Source organism: Natator depressus, chromosome 6 (assembly GCF_965152275.1).
Source record: "Natator depressus isolate rNatDep1 chromosome 6, rNatDep2.hap1, whole genome shotgun sequence".
NCBI lineage: Eukaryota > Metazoa > Chordata > Testudines > Cheloniidae > Natator > Natator depressus.
The window spans coordinates 13,107,470-13,124,462 of record NC_134239.1 but is presented as its reverse complement, the minus strand read 5'-3'; the positions used below and the strand labels follow the sequence as shown (position 1 = coordinate 13,124,462).

General features: G+C 50.1%; 1 protein-coding gene across 1 annotated transcript; it reads left to right on the top strand.

Moving 5' to 3' along the window:
* The first annotated feature begins 10,879 nt into the window (after positions 1 to 10,879).
* On the top strand, positions 10,880 to 12,823 carry LOC141989906 (serine protease FAM111A-like). Its single transcript, XM_074956832.1, is given in 1 exon segment — positions 10,880 to 12,823. A coding segment is annotated over 1 exon segment (1,944 nt).
* The last annotated feature ends 4,170 nt before the right edge of the window (positions 12,824 to 16,993 follow it).

The window sequence follows — 16,993 nt, the reverse complement described above, 5'->3', positions numbered from 1 at the left end:
TGGGCAGAAGCAATCTTTAATGCTGAGAGACAGTGCAGTCCAGTGCATAGGACACTGGGAGGCAGGAAACATGGGTTCTGTTCCTTGGCTTTGCTACTGGCCTAGCTGTGAGGTGAGTCACTTCCCTCTCTGTGCCCCTTTCCCCTCCCACCTTCTGTCTTACCTATTTAGGGTGTAAGCTTTTTGGGTAGGCACTTTCTTTCATTATGTATGCCCTAGACCTTCCCCTCCATCTGTCAAGGCAAGCTCTGAAGTTAACAAGGGGCCTTTGATGGTATGTACTTTTTACTGGAGAGGGTTCTTCTAGCCCACTGCATCCAAACAGAGCCATGGATGCAAGTGGAACCCACAACTTTTAGGACACTGGTAAAAAAATCCAGGAGATGCAGAACAGCAGTAAAGGGCAATATTAAAGCAATGAGATGAGAGAGAAGTCTTGCAAAGTTTAATTCCCAAATCGGATAGGTCCATTCACTTCCTGCAGGGGACTGCGCTTTTGCTCTCTAATGCTTACCTCGTGTCCTAACTCATGTCTACACTATGAAATTAGGTCGAATTTATAGAAGTTGTTCTTTTAGAAATCGTTTTTATATATTCGAGTGTGTGTGTCCCCACAGAAAATGCTCTAAGTGCATTAACTCGGCGGAGTGCTTCCACAGTACCGAGGCTAGAGTCGACTTCTGGAGCGTTGCACTGTGGGTAGCTATCCCACAGTTCCCGCAGTCTCCGCTGCCCATTGGAATTCTGGGTTGAGATCCCAATGCCAGATGGGGCTAAAACATTGTCGCGGGTGGTTCTGGGTACATGTCGTCAGGCCCCCCTTCCTTCCCTGCCTCCGTGAAAGCAAGGACAGACAATTGTTTCGCGCCTTTTTTCTTGAGTTACCTGTGCAGACGCCATACCACGGCAAGCATGGAGCCCACTCAGGTAACCGTCACCGTATGTCTCCTGGGTGCTGGCAGACGTGGTACTGCATTGCTACACAGCAGCAGCAACCCCTTGCCTTGTGGCAGCAGACGGTACAATAGGACTGGTAGCCGTCATCGTCATGTCCAAGGTGCTCCTGGCCACGTTGGCCAGGAGCGCCTGGGCAGACATGGGTGCGGGGACTACATTAGAAGTGACTTGACCAGGTCATTCTCTTTAGTCCTGCAGTCAGTCCTATTGAACTATCTTATGGTGAACAGGCAGGCGATACGGATTGCTAGCAGTCCTATTGTACCATCTTCTGCCGGGCAGGCAAGAGATGAGGATGGCTAGCAGTCCTATTGTACCATCTTCTGCTGGGCAGCCATGAGATGTGGATGGCATGCAATCCTTCTGCACCGTCTGCTGCCAGCCAAAGATGTAAAAGATAGATGGAGTGGATCAAAACAAGAAATAGACCAGATCTGGTTTGTACTCATTTGCTTCCCCCCCCCCCGCCCTGTCTAGGGGACTCATTCCTCTGGGTCACACTGCAGTCACTCACAGAGAAGGTGCAGCGAGGTAAATCTAGCCATGTATCAATCAGAGGCCAGACCAACCTGCTTGTTCCAATAAGAACAATTACTTAGGTGCACCATTTCTTACTGGAACCCTCCGTGAAGTCCATGAAATACTCCTTGATGTAAAGCCACCCCCTTTGTTGATTTTAATTCCCTGTAAGCCAACCCTGTAAGCCATGTCGACAGTCGCCCCTCCCTCCGTCAGAGCAACGGCAGACAATCGTTCCGCGCCTTTTTTCTGTGCGGACGCCATACCAAGGCAAGCATGGAGGCTGCTCAGCTCACTTTGGCAATTAGGAGCACATTAAACACCACACGCATTATCCAGCAGTATATGCAGCACCAGAACCTGGCAGAGCGATACCGGGTGAGGAGGCGACATCAGCGCGGTCACGTGAGTGATCAGGACATGGACACAGACTTCTCTCAAAGCACGGGCCCTGCCAATGCATGCATCATGGTGCTAATGGGGCAGGTTCATGCTGTGGAACGCCGATTCTGGGCTCGGGAAACAAGCACAGACTGGTGGGACCGCATAGTGTTGCAGGTCTGGGACGATTCCCAGTGGCTGCGAAACTTTCACATGCGTAAGGGCACTTTCATGAAACTTTGTGGCTTGCTTTCCCCTGCCCCGAAGCGCATGAATACCAAGATGAGAGCAGCCCTCATAGTTGAGAAGCGAGTGGCGATAGCCCTGTGGAAGCTTGCAACGCCAGACAGCTACCGGTCAGTCGGGAATCAGTTTGGAGTGGGCAAATCTACTGTGGGGGCTGCTGTGATGCAAGTAGCCCATGCAATCAAAGATCTGCTGATATCAAGGGTAGTGACCCTGGGAAATGTGCAGGTCATAGTGGATGGCTTTGCTGCAATGGGATTCCCTAACTGTGGTGGGGCCATAGACGGAACCCATATCCCTATCTTGGCACCGGAGCACCAAGCCGGCGAGTACATAAACCTCAAGGGGTACTTTTCAATAGTGCTGCAAGCTCTGCTGGATCACAAGGGACGTTTCACCAACATCAACGTGGGATGGCCGGGAAAGGTACATGACGCTCGCACCTTCAGGAACTCTGGTCTGTTTCAAAAGCTGCAGGAAGGGACTTTATTCCCAGACCAGAAAATAACTGTTGGGGATGTTGAAATGCCAATAGTTATCCTTGGGGACCCAGCCTACCCCTTAATGCCCTGGCTCATGAAGCCACACACAGGCACCCTGGACAGAAGTCAGCAGCTGTTCAACTACAGGCTCAGCAAGTGTAGAATGGGGGTAGAATGTGCATTTGGACGTTTAAAGGCGCGCTGGCGCAGTTTACTGACTCGCTTAGACCTCAGCGAAACCAATATTCCCACTGTTATTACTGCTTACTGTGTGCTCCACAATATCTGTGAGAGTAAGGGGGAGACGTTTATGGTGGGGTGGGAGGTTGAGGCAAATCGTCTGGCTGCTGGTTACGCGCAGCCAGACACCAGAGCGGTTAGAAGAGCACAGGAGGGGGTGGTGCGCATCAGAGAAGCTTTGAAAACCAGTTTCATGACTGTCCAGGCTACGGTGTGAAAGTTCTGTTTGTTTCTTCTTGATGAAACCCCCCACCCCTTGGTTCACTCTACTTCCCTGTAAGCTAACCACCCTCCCCTCCTCCCTTCGATCACTGCTTGCAGAGGCAATAAAGTCATTGTTGCTTCACATTCATGCATTCTTTATTCATTCATCACACAAATAGGGGGATGACTACCAAGGTAGCCCAGGAGGGGTGGTGGAGGAGAGAAGCACCAGGAGGGGTGGTGGAGGAGGGAAGGACAAGGCCACACAGCACTTTAAAAGTTTACAACTTTAAAATTTATTGAATGCCAGCCTTCTGTGTTTTGGGCAATCCTCTGTGGTGCCCTCCTCCCCAAGTTCCATAGCCTCCTCACCCAGACGTTCTTGGGCGTCTGGGTGAGGAGGCTATGGAACTTGGGGAGGAGGGCGGTTGGTTACACAGGGGCTGTAGTGGCAGTCTGTGCTCCAGCTGCCTTTGCTGCAGCTCAGCCATACACTGGAGCATATTGGTTTGATCCTCCCGCAGCCTCAGCATTGAATCCTGCCTCCTCTCATCACACTGCCGCCACATTTGAGCTTCAGCCCTGTCTTCAGCCCATCACCTCTCCTCCCGGTCATTTTGTGCTTTCCTGCACTCTGACATTATTTGCCTCCACACATTCATCTGTGCTCTGTCAGTGTGGGAGGACAGCATGAGCTCAGAGAACATTTCATCGCGAGTGTGTTTTTCTTTTTCTTTCTAATCTTCGCTAGCCTCTGGGAAGGGAAATATCCTGTGATCATTGAAACACATGCAGCTGGTGGAGGAAAAAAAAAAGGGACAGCAGTATTTAAAAAGACACATTTTATAAAACAATGGCTACACTCTTTCAGGGTAAACCTTGCTGTTAACATTACATACATAGCACATGTGCTTTCATTACAAGGTCTCATTTTGCCTCCCCCCACCCCATGGCTACCCCCTCAATCCTCCCCCCTTCCCGTGGCTAACAGTGGGGAACATTTCTGTTCAGCCACAGGCAAACAGCCCAGCAGGAACGGGCACCTCTGCATGTCCCCTTAAGAAAAGCACCCTATTTCAACCAGGTGACCATGAATGATATCTCACTCTCCTGAGGATAACACAGAGAGATAAAGAACGGATGTTGTTTGAACGCCAGCAAACATACACTGCAATGCTTTGATGTACAATGATTCCTGAGTACGTGCTACTGGCCTGGAGTGGTAAAGTGTCCTACCATGAAAGATGCAATAATGCTGCCCTCCCCAGAAACCTTTTGCAAAGGCTTTGGGAGTACATCCAGGAGAGCCACAAATGCCAGGGCAAATTAATCCTTTCACATGCTTGCTTTTAAACCATGTATAGTATTTTAAAAGGTACACTCACCGGAGGTCCCTTCTCCGCCTGGCGGGTCCGGGAGGCAGCCTTGGGTGGGTTCGGGGGGTACTGGCTCCAGGTCCAGGGTGAGAAACAGTTCCTGGCTGTCGGGAAAACCGGTTTCTCCGCTTGCTTGCTGTGAGCTATCTACAACCTCATCATCATCATCATCCCCAAAACCTGCTTCTGTGTTGCCTCCATCTCCATTGAAGGAGTCAAACAACATGGCTGGGGTAGTGGTGGCTGAACCCCCTAAAATGGCATGCAGCTCATCATAGAAGCGGCATGTTTGGGGCTCTGACCCGGAGCGGCCGTTCACCTCTCTGGTTTTCTGGTGGGCTTGCCTCAGCTCCTTAAGTTTCATGCGGCACTGCTTCGGGTCCCTGTTATGGCCTCTGTCCTTCATGCCCTGGGAGATTTTGACAAATGTTTTGGCATTTCGAAAACTGGAACGGAGTTCTGATAGCACGGATTCCTCTCCCCATACAGCGATCAGATCCCATACCTCCCGTTCAGTCCATGCTGGAGCTCTTTTGCAATTCTGGGACTCCATCATGGTCACCTCTGCTGATGAGCTCTGCATGGTCACCTGCAGCTTGCCACGCTGGCCAAACAGGAAATGAGATTCAAAAGTTCGCGGTTCTTTTCCTGTCTACCTGGCCAGTGCATCTGAGTTGAGAGTGCTGTCCAGAGCGGTCACAATGGAGCACTCTGGGATAGCTCCTGGAGGCCAATACCGTCGAATTGTGTCCACAGTACCCCAAATTCGACCCGGCAAGGCTGATTTAAGCACTAATCCACTTGTCAGGGTGGAGTACGGAAATCGATTTTAAGAGCCCTTTAAGTCGAAATAAAGGGCTTCATCGTGTGGACGGGTGCAGGTTTACATCGATTTAACGCTGCTAAATTCGACCTAAAGTCCTAGTGTAGACCAGGGCCTAGTAACTAATTCTTCTGGTCATGGAACAACAAATTCATCAACGTTGTTAGAGATAACAAAGGGATACAGGCAAATTCCCCTCCCAGGTGAGTCCAAAGAGAGCTGCTTTTGCCCCTTCCCCTGTGTTCTCTTCACCTTTATTGTGCATTGTTCAGATTGCATGGAGCTCCAGCCACCTTTCAGTGGCCCTGTCTTTCAGCATCATCATCCTCAGTAGGTGGCTGCGTGACTAGGTGATTTGCTTATCTCTAGAGCTGGTTGGAGACTGTAGCTGTCTTGTCCTTGTTGGAGCAGAGCTGGGCAAAATTTTTCAGATGAATAGTTTATTTGCCAAAATATATAGTTTCAGCCTTAGTCCCTTTGGTGCTGTTCTGTAAAGATAGCCAGCTGAACCCCCAGAATCTGATTGCACCTTTCCACCATCCCATCAGAAGGAGACCCCTTTGGACCCAGCAGGGCTGACTGCAGTGTTGGCTGTATCTCAGGATAACCCATTGCCAAGAAAGCTCCAGTTCTCATTCACATGGGAATGCTTAAAGACCTGATGTGAAAGGGGGAAAGGAAATTAAGTCACAGGACAATGCAACAAATGCAGTGAGTGTTACTGCCACTTACTGGTACAGACAGGGTGAGGCAAGTGGTTATTGCTAATTTTCGTGCCCTTGTAACATTTGTCACCACTATGCTGTACATACGGAGCAAGGACAGAGTTCAGGGAGGCAGTGGAGATAGAACAATGCTCCTCATGCCCTAAAAACTGAGCTTACCCACTCACCTGGACTAAAGGAGAACCTCGAGCAGTACAGGGCATATGACAAGTACAGTACTTCTGATTCCCTCCATTAGAGGGCACTAATAACACATTCACACTGCCCAGTTCATTATAACACCATGGGAGAAAGTAGCAATTTTTTAAAATGATTTCAAATCAAGAAGTTCATAAACATGTAATTTTAGGTGGGGCTTTAAAATTAGTCACTGGGAAATTATTGGGAAGGGGCTGAGGTGGAGAGGAGCAGAAATTGAGTCTCTGCTGCTTTAGAGTGGTGTCATACACATCTGCACAGAGTGAGTGTTAAAATGTCACCAAATCAGCATGGGAACATTATGTACTCACTGTAGAGCTCTAGGACAGAGGCCGTTGTCTTCTGGCATGTGGCTTCTGATGGCACACTGATGGTTTCTCATATGTGTATATAGAGACTGCACATATTACATTGTATTAAGCATGGGACTAGATTGTAACAGTAAGACTAAAAGCCTTTATGTATGTGGAACCTTTATACAAGTTACATTGAAACTACTGTATTTCCTGTATGTGATAGCTATTCTATGTAGTCTGTCTTATTTTTGCACTGCTTTATTTATATGATTCTTTAAATGTAATTCTATTGCATTTTACTATGTTCTGTGTATTCTTTCTTGCTTTATTAAATACATTGTAACCACTTATTTCCTTTAAATAAATAATTCTTTTGTTTTCAAAGAATTATTGCTTGTGTGTCCATCCTTGAGCGGGAGGTTGTATCCGTGTCCTTTCAGGGGTTAGCAAGATTAGCTTGCTCTGGGGAGCCCTCTGAAGGTCAGACACAAGCCCCTTGGTAACACCCTGGCAATTCCTTTAGGGTGGACCACAATCTTGTTACCCTTTTAAATTAGACACATTTGTAGGTAACATAAGTTGCATCTAAATTTTAGGGTAACAAAGTAGTCACTCTGTCATGGCAGCATCAACCAGAGACATCAAGTGCATCAAGCCACTATCAAGATAATTAAGAGGGCAGTCCATAACCAGCTGGCATATGGTTTGTTCTTAAGCTCCAGGTAGGTAGGATGGCAAGCTTGTAGTAGTTGGGAATGTCTGCTTATGAGGTGTGGCTCTTTTTAAAAACCCAGAAGAGGAAGGGGCCCTGCCCCAAGGGGGGTCATGTGGAAGAGAAGCCGAGAAGGGGTGCCAGTAAGTCCCTGTAAAATAAAGTTCTTGTTTACATTGAAACCTGAGTGGTCTTCAAGTTATTGGGATATCACCAAGCTCAAGAAGCCCCCATGGTAAAGATGTGCGTTAAACCACTGTGTCCACAATGTATGCTGGTGTAATGCAGAAGAATTTCGGGCCATGTGGTTCTGAGAGTGAGGGAATCGCCCTACGGAGACTGGTAGAAAATTACAGGGGGCAGCTGAAGGGGAAGATATGTGAGTGGGGATCAAAGAGCACAGGGATGTTAAGGGAGTTAAAAAGAGTGAGAGCTGGAGTAAAATATAAAAAGTGACTCTAACTGGCCCATTTCCAGGTTGGCCTCTGCCACCCCTCCCCTTAGGGCTTCAGCCCTGAGCAGGGCCGGCTCTAGGATTTTTGCTGCCCTAAGCAAAAAAATTTTTGGCAGCCCCTGCTTTCTTTTCGTGCCCCCCACCTCCCACCCCTTCCCCAAATCCCCGGCCCCGCGTCCTCCCTGGGCGTGCCGGATTCCCCCCCATTGCTTTCTATGGCTCCCCCCCCACAACCCCCCACCCTAGCTCACCTCCGCTCCGCCCGCCTGCTCCCCTGAACACGCCGCCACTCCGCTTCCCCCTCCCTCTCAGGCGAGGGAGAGGCAGCGCGTTCAGGGGAGCAGGCGGAGCAGAGGTGAGCGAGGGTGGGGGGGGAAATGCGGAAGTGCAGGAAGTAACGGGGGGGTAGAGGACCCTCTCCCTGCCCCAGCTCACCTCCGCTCCACCACCGCCGCCTCCCCCGAGCACGCCGCCCCTCGGCTTCTCCACCCTCTCGCCCAGGCTTGCTGCGCCAAACAGCTGTTTCGCGTGCGGCAAGCCTGGGAGGGACGGGGAGAAGCGGAGCGGCGGCAGCGCGCTCAGGGGGAGCAGGCGGAGGTGGAGCGGAGGCGAGCTGGGGCGGCGGGGGCACATTCCTGGGGCGGCATAGCCGGCGCCAGAATGCCACCCCTAGAAATGTGCCACCCCAAGCACCTGCTTGTTTTGCTGGTGCCTAGAGCCGGCCCTGGCCCCGAGGAGTCACCCCGCCTGCACCTGTGCAGAACGTGGGGAAATCTCCAGCCGCCTTCCCACCTCGTGGGGGCGGGGCCAGGCACATGACGGGGTTGTCATGGTGATCGAGCCCCTCTCCCCACATTGGCTGCGCTCCTTGAAGGAAGCCGAACTACCTCCCTGCCCCGTGCTCTCCCCAACTCAGCAACCGCCGCGAAGCCAGCAGCCAATCAGCTTTCGAGGACGGCCCAATGACGAGGAGGACTCGCCCCATCTTCTTCCCCCCACTCCACGTCCCAGCGGCCAATGAGACGTGAATCCCGCCTCTCCCCCATGGCGGGAACTGTGTGACTGTCCGCTGGCCTCCCGACCTGCGCAGCCGAGACCCGGTGAGAGGCTCGAGCAGCCCCCGGGGGACTGGCCGGGAAGGGGGATAGATGGGGAGAGGATCCCGTGGGGGCAGGTCCTAGATCAGTGGTTCCCAACTAGGGGCGCCGCTTGTTCAGGGAAATGGGGGCTGCGGGAAGCGATGGCCAGCACATCCCTCGGCCCACGCCGCTTCCTGCAGCTCCTATTGGCCTGGAGTGGTGATCCGCAGCCACTGGGAGCCGAGATCGTCCAAACCTGCAGACACAGCAGGTAAACAAACTGGCCCGGCCCGCCAGGGGCTTTCCCTGAACAAGCGGCACCCCTAGTTTGGGAACCACTGTCCTAGATGGAGGCTGTGAGAGGGATGGATCCTGTGGGGACCAGGAGAGAGGGCAGGACCCTGTCGGGGGGGGGTGAGAGGGGGAAGATCCTGTGGGGACTAGGAGAGAGGGCAGGACCCTGTGGGGGGATGGGAGGGCTGAGCAGGGGAGGGCTGTGTGGGGATCAGGAGGGGGAGGCCCCCATGGGGGAATCGGGGGGGGTTGGATCTCATGAGTCGGGGAGGACCTCTCAGGGAGGGTCAAGTGAGTAAATGAACCAAAAATCTCTTTTGCAGAGAAAACAAAGAATCCCTCCCGCCTAGTCAGCTCCTCCTTCCCTTTCCCCGTGGTATCTGCCTGCCCCACCACATTGTTGTGTGGTCAGTACTGAGTGTGACCTGTTGCCCCAGCCAGGTGGGATGATCCATGGGGATTTTCAAAGAGGACAGGTTTCAGAGCGGTAGCCGTGTTTCCAAAAACTTGTGTGCAATGGTGCACTGTTTCCATACTCATTCTGCTGAGTGTCACGGATGTAGGGGTGGTGATGAGGTGGAAGGATGAAGGACAAAGCAGATGGGACGTGAATAGGGATTGTCCGTACTCTCTCTCAGCTGTCTCCTAACACTGAAATCTCTTGACTCCTTAGTTTATTATTCCCGCTCCTGAGCCAGCATGAGAGCCAGGAAGCCACCCATCGGCAGGAGTCCAGCCAGTGCCCCCCAGAAACATACCATCCCATATTACTTTCTGGTAATTCACTCTAAATCAGATTTCCTCATATGAGGTATTATTATTTTATTAGCACTGTGGTAGCACATAGGAGCTCCAATCATGGTCCAGAACCTTACTGTGATAGGTGCTGTCTGCACACATAATGTAAGACAGTTCCTGTCCCAAACCCGTTAGAGCAGTGGTTCTCAAACTTTTCCTGTCATGCCCCCATAATGGAATCTGTCTGTACCCCACTCCACTACTGCAGAGTTGGCTCAGCAGAGGAGCTTGGGCTGAAGGCGGAGCTGGGGGCAGAACTGGGGAAGAGGGAGGAGCTGGGGCTAGCAGTGGAGCTGGCCTGCGGGGCAGAGAGGGAATGAGGGCAGAGCTGGGCTAGCGGTGGAGTGGGGCTGGGTGGCCACACAGCAGGGACCTGGAGAGGAGAGAAGTAGGGGGGGAGCGGGAACTGGGGACAGGAGCAAGTTGAGGCTTGCAGGGCTGCTGTGTGCCTCTCCCCAGCTGGAGCTCCTGCTGCCGGCAGGGGGAAGAAAGGGCCCCTTCCCCCGGAGCTCCTGCGCTGCCTGCCGGCAGGGAGAAAAAAGGGCTCCTTCCCCCGGAGCTCCCGTGCCGCCCGCCAGCAGGGAGAGAGCTGGGGGAGTCCTCTGGCCATGGGAACATTATGTACTCACTGTGGAGCTCGAGGACAAGAGGCTGTTGTGTTCTGGCATATGGCCCCAGCCCCCGGGCAGCCTCCTGCACCCCAAACTTCTCATTCCCAGCCCAACCCCAGAGCCTGCACCCCTAGCCAGAGCCCTCAGCCCCTCCTGCATCCCAACCCTCTGTCCCAGCCCTGAGCCCTCTCCTGCACCATGAACCCCTCATCCCCGGCCCCACCTGGCAGACCTCACCCCTGCACCCCACCCTCTGCCCTACCCTGGGTCACCTCCCACACTCTGAACTCCTCGACCCCACCCCATGTGGCTCTCACATTGAAGGTTTTTTGCCAAAGTAGCCCCCACTTCAAAAATAGTGAAGAGCACTGACGTAGGGCTACAAAAGGGAAACTGCAGCTGTTGTTCATTCACACTGGTTTTTGTTGTTGTTGTTGTCCAGCAAGAGAATGTGCAGGGTTCAAACCCCCTCACGCCAAGCAGGATGAGATCGAACACCGGTGCCAGTCCTCCAGCTCTGAAGGACATTGGCAATATGCCGATGTCTACTGAAAAACCTGGAACCCGAGACCCTGAATCCGATGACAGTGAGAATTCACTATTATAGAAAATTATTAATAGAAAATTCACTATTAACTTAGGTAAAAATGGAGTGGAGTATGTGGTGAAAGGCAAAGCCAATGACAGTATTTACACGGCCCTGATGGCTCTGAAACGTATCCGGACTCACATCGAGAAGCAGCAGGGCAAGGAGACATATCTGCAGGGGAAGAGGCAGATTAAGGGGTTTGTGAAGTTGGGAATGCCCCTCAAGTGCCTTCCTCAGAAGTCCCACTTTGCAATGAAGTTTTATAAAGTGAAGAGAGACCAGAAAGGTGGTGAGCAAGGATACCGCCAGCTCGACAGCACAAGGACTGAATGCGTTGTATTTTATATCACTTCCACTGGAAAGAAAGGGCCTGATGGGGTGCAAATTAAAAAAATAATGTTGTGCCAGGAGCTTACAAAAGTGTGCTGCAAGATATGCGTCTTTGCCCCAAAAGGGGAGACCATCAAGACCGCTCTGAGCAAGGATGGACGGTTTCTGCCCCTCTTGGAGGAAGAGGAGTGGTATCTAGTGGAGAACAGCGAAACATTCCACTATAGTCACTATTTTGTCAATGACTTAGACAATCAGTCATTTGAGGTGCAGGTTGTATCTGAGCGTGCCGTTAAGGCAAGGAATGAGCAGCATGGTGGGGCCACTCGGGAGCGACAGGGGGAAGCATTCTATCAATTTAACCTAGCTGTTCTGGTCCAGTATCCTGAATTAAAGAACCAAAGTGAATTGATCAAAGAGTTCTTTAAGGAGGAGGTTCGAGAGTCAAGCAAACACGTCAAAGCTCTGCTGGAACTGCATAGAAAAAATTTTAGTAAGGAGGCGAAGAACTCCACTCCAGTTCGGGTGCATAGACTCCTTGCTGGACTCAGCAACTCAGTAGGGTATGTAGAATGGGACTACAATGGAAACAGGGGCTGTGCCACTTGCTTTGTATTATGTGATGGGTACATCCTCACCTGTCATCACATGGTGAGCAGTGTAGCAGGACCAGGAGTCGAGGAGCAGCACTGGGCAGAAATTAGTCAGTCTGTCAAGGTTGCCTTCTCTTATGAAAACAAACACCCTAAGGAGGATGATTGGTTCTACATAGAGCCTTGCTTGGAAGTCTCAGACCAGGCTCTTGATTACGCCATCTTGAAATTGAAGGAAAGGAGCTCTACATTCCCAAATGGGTTGGCAAAATATATATCTTCACCACCATGTAGTGGCCTGATTTATATTATTGGCCACCCAGCTGGAAAGGAGAAGTCCACAGATGGCTGTTCTATAGTAACCCCACTTGAGCGGGGGTGGAGATGCATAGAACGCCTCCAGAAAGGGCAGGTGGAAGGCCACAGCAGCACCAGTTGTAGTACCATCCCTGAGAGCAGAACCAGCCAGTGCATCTCCATGTTCACTCCAAGGGGCTTCCAGGAAGTGACTGCCAATCCTAACATAGTCACCTATGACACCAGCTTCTTCTGTGGCTCCTCTGGCTCACCTGTGTTTGATGCGTCTGGATGCCTGATCGCCATGCACACCGCTGGCTACTTGTACAATTACTGTAAACAGGAGCACAGCATTGTTGAGTGGAGCCAGTTGATAAAAGCCATTTTGTCTGATATCAAAAAGAAGAATCCAGAGTGGTATAAGCCTGTGCTCAAAGGCCATCTGAGAGATACTGAGGCTCCCTCTGGCAGCTCTGAGGGCACTGCAGAGGCTCTCCATAATAACCGCGAGGGAGCCCCCAGCGCTGAGACCAATGATGTGGTAATGGAAAGTGACAGCGACTTGGAAAATGAGGCCTTAGTGGCGGATTTAATTCCATCTCCGAGACCCAGGGCCTGAATCCTTGCGATGCTTTTCCAGTGCCATCTCCCAATGGCCTGTTTGTTGGAACAATTTTATCACTGCATTCCATAACCTTTGTCATTCAACTTATTTTTGCTTGGCAGTTCCCATCAAAATTGGCCTGTGGATTTACCCACCCATAAAATCCCCATTCAGCTGATTTGGCTTCACTTAATGTACATGAATGATCACTTACACCTTGGGAGGTGGTGGTGGTGGTAAGAAGAGACCCATACCTTCATGGGTCCTGTTCCATCATTTGGCTATGTAACATGCATCTTCACTGCCAAGAGGTGCAACTAATTAGTGGGTTCTTAAAAAGGATTCTGTAATTAAGCAATCTTTTAAAATACCATGTTCTGTCTCCCACAGGAAGAACCTCCGTCTGAGGCCTTTGTTTCTGGTAATGAAGCAACAGGGTCAGAGTTTCAAATTAGGGAAATTTTAAACCAGAAGTCTAATCCCAAAATGTACAATTTCTTAAATTTTGTCCAAGTCTTATTTTTTAAACTAAGTCATGAAAATAAGTATTATAAAATAAAATTTCTAAAGCCTTAACCCAATTACAGTCTATCAGGGAGGGATTGAACCATACTGCAGGGTTTTTTGTATCATGCTGAGGTTTTCATAGAATCATAGAATATCAGGGTTGGAAGGGACCTCAGGAGGCCATCCAGTCCAACCCCCTGCTCAAAGCAGGACCAATCCCCAACTAAATCATCCCAGCCAGGGCTTTGTCAAGCCTGACCTTAAAAACTTCTAAGGAAGGAGATTCCACCACCTCCCTAGGTAACGCATTCCAGTGTTTCACCACCCTCCTCGTGAAAACGTTTTTCCTAATATCCAACCTAAACCTCCCCCACTGCAACTTGAGACCATTACTCCTTGTTCTGTCATCTTGTACCACTGAGAATAGTCTAGAACCATCCTCTTTGGAACCACCTCTCAGGTAGTTGAAAGCAGCTATCAAATCCCCCCTCATTCTTCTCTTCTGCAGACTAAACAATCCCAGTTCCCTCAGCCTCTCCTCATAAGTCATGTGTTCCAGACCCCTAATCATTTTTGTTGCCCTCCGCTGGACACTCTCCAATTTATCCACATCCTTCTTGTAGTGTGGGGCCCTATCATAAATATAAAGGGAAGGGTAAACCCCTTTAAAATCCCTCCTGGCCAGAGGAAATCTCCTCTCACCTGTAAAGGGTTAAGAAGCTAAAGGTAACCTCGCTGGCACCTGACCAAAATGACCAATGAGGAGACAAGATACTTTCAAAAGCTGGGAGGAGGGAGAGAAACAAAGGGTATGTGTGTCTGTCTATATTTTGTCTTTGCCGGAGATAGACCAGGAGTGAAGCCTTAGAACTTTTAGTAAGTAATCTAGCTAGGTATGTGTTAGATTATGATTTCTTTAAATGGCTGAGAAAAGAATTGTGCTGAATAGAATAACTATTTCTGTCTGTGTATCTTTTTTGTAACTTAAGGTTTTTGCCTAGAGGGGTTCTCTATGTTTTGAATCTAATTACCCTGTAAGGTATTTACCATCCTGATTTTACAGGGGGGATTTCTTATTTCTAATTACTTCTATTTTTATTAAAAGTCTTCTTGTAAGAAAACTGAATGCTTTTTCATTGTTCTCAGATCCAGGGGTTTGGGTCTGTGGTCACCTATGCAAATTGGTGAGGCTTTTTATCCAACATTTCCCAGGAAAGGGAGGGTGCAAGTGTTGGGAGGATTGTTCATTGTTCTTAAGATCCAAGGGTCTGGGTCTGTAGTCACCTAGGCAAATTGGTGTGGCTTTTTACCAAACCTTGTCCAGGAAGTAGGGTGCAAGGTTTTTGGGAAGTATTTTGGGGGGAAAGACGTGTCCAAACAGCTCTTCCCCAGTAACCAGTATTTGTTTGGTGGTGGTAGCGGCCAATCCAAGGACAAAAGGGTGGAATATTTTGTACCTTGGGGAAGTTTTGACCTAAGCTGGTAAAGATAAGCTTAGGAGGTTTTTCATGCAGGTCCCCACATCTGTACCCTAGAGTTCAGAGTGGGGGAGGAACCTTGACAGGCCCAAAACTGGACACAGTACTCCAGATGAGACCTCACCAATGTCGAATAGAGGGGAACAATCACGTCCCTCGATCTGCTGGCTATGCCCCTACTTATACATCCCAAAATGCCATTGGCCTTCTTGGCAACAAGGGCACACTGTTGACTCATATCCAGCTTCTCGTCCACTGTCACCCCTAGGTCCTTTTCCGCAGAACTGCTGCCTAGCCATTCGGTCCCTAGTCTGTAGCGGTGCATTGGATTCTTCCGTCCTAAGTGCAGGACCCTGCACTTATCCTTGTTGAACCTCATCAGATTTCTTTTGGCCCAATCCTCCAATTTCTCTAGGTCCCTCTGTATCCTATCCCTGCCCTCCAGCGTATCTACCACTCCTCCTAGTTTAGTATCATCCGCAAATTTGCTGAGAGTGCAATCCACACCATCCTCCAGATCATTTATGAAGATATTGAACAAAACCGGCCCCAGGACCGACCCTTGGGGCACTCCACTTGATACCGGCTGCCAACTAGACATGGAGCCATTGATCACTACCCGTTGAGCCTGACAATCTAGCCAACTTTTTACTCACCTTATAGTGCATTCATCCAGCCCATACTTCTTTAACTTGCTGGCAAGAATACTGTGGGAGACCGTGTCAAAAGCTTTGCTAAAGTCAAGAAACAATACATCCACTGCTTTCCCTTCATCCACAGAACCAGTAATTTCATCATAGAAGGCAATTAGATTAGTCAGACATGACCTTCCCTTGGTGAATCCATGCTGACTGTTCCTGATCACTTTCATCTCGTGTAAGTGCTTCAGGATTGATTCCTTGAGGACCTGTTCCATGATTTTTCCGGGGACTGAGGTGAGGCTGACTGGCCTGTAGTTCCCAGGATCCTCCTTCTTCCCTTTTTTAAAGATTGGCACTACATTAGCCTTTTTCCAGTCATCCAGGACTTCCCCCGTTCGCCACGAATTTTCAAAGATAATGGCCAATGGCTCTGCAATCACAGCCGCCAATTCCTTTAGCACTCTCGGATGCAACGCATCCGGCCCCATGGACTTGTGCTCGTCCAGCTTTTCTAAATAGTCCCTAACCACCTCTTTCTCCACAGAGGACTGGCCACCTACTCCCCATGCTGTGATGCCCAGCGCAGCAGTCTGGGAGCTGACCTCGTTCGTGAAGACAGAGGCAAAAAAAGCATTGAGCACATTAGCTTTTTCCACATCCTCTGTCACTAGGTTGCCTCCCTCATTCAGTAAGGGGCCCACACTTTCCTTGGCTTTCTTCTTGTTGCCAACATACCTGAAGAAACCCTTCTTGTTACTCTTAACATCTCTTGCTAGCTGCAGCTCCATGTGTGATTTAGCCCTCCTGATTTCATTCCTACATGCCCGAGCAATATTTTTATACTCTTCCCTGGTCATTTGTTCAATCTTCCACTTCTTGTAAGCTTCTTTTTTATGTTTAAGATCCGCAAGGATTTCACTGTTAAGCCAGGGTGGTCGCATGCCATATTTACTATTCTTTCGACACATCGGGATGGTTTGTCCCTGTAACCTCAATAGGGATTCCTTGAAATACAGCCAGCTCTCCTGGACTCCTTTCCCCTTCATGTTATTCTCCCAGGGGATCCTGCCCATCAGTTCCCTGAGGGAGTCGAAGTCTGCTTTCCTGAAGTCCAGGGTCCGTATTCTGCTGCTTACCTTTCTTCCCTGTGTCAGGATCCTGAACTCAACCAACTCCTGGTCGCTGCCTCCCAGATTCCCATCCACTTTTGCTTCCCCTACTAATTCTTCCCGGTTTGTGAGCAGCAGGTCAAGAAAAGCTCCCCCCTAGTTGGCTCCTCCAGCACTTGCACCAGGAAATTGTCCCCTACATTTTCCAAAAACTTCCTGGATTGTCTGTGCACCGCTGTAGTGCTCTCCCAGCAGATATCAGGATGATTAAAGTCACCCATGAGAACCAGGGCGTGCAATCTAGTAGCTTCTGCGAGTTGCCAGAAGAAAGCCTCGTCCACCTCATCCCCCTGGTCCGGTGGTCTATAGCAGACTCCCACCACTACATCACTCTTGTTGCTCACACTTCTAAACTTAATCCAGAGACACTCAGGTTGTTCTGCAGTTTCA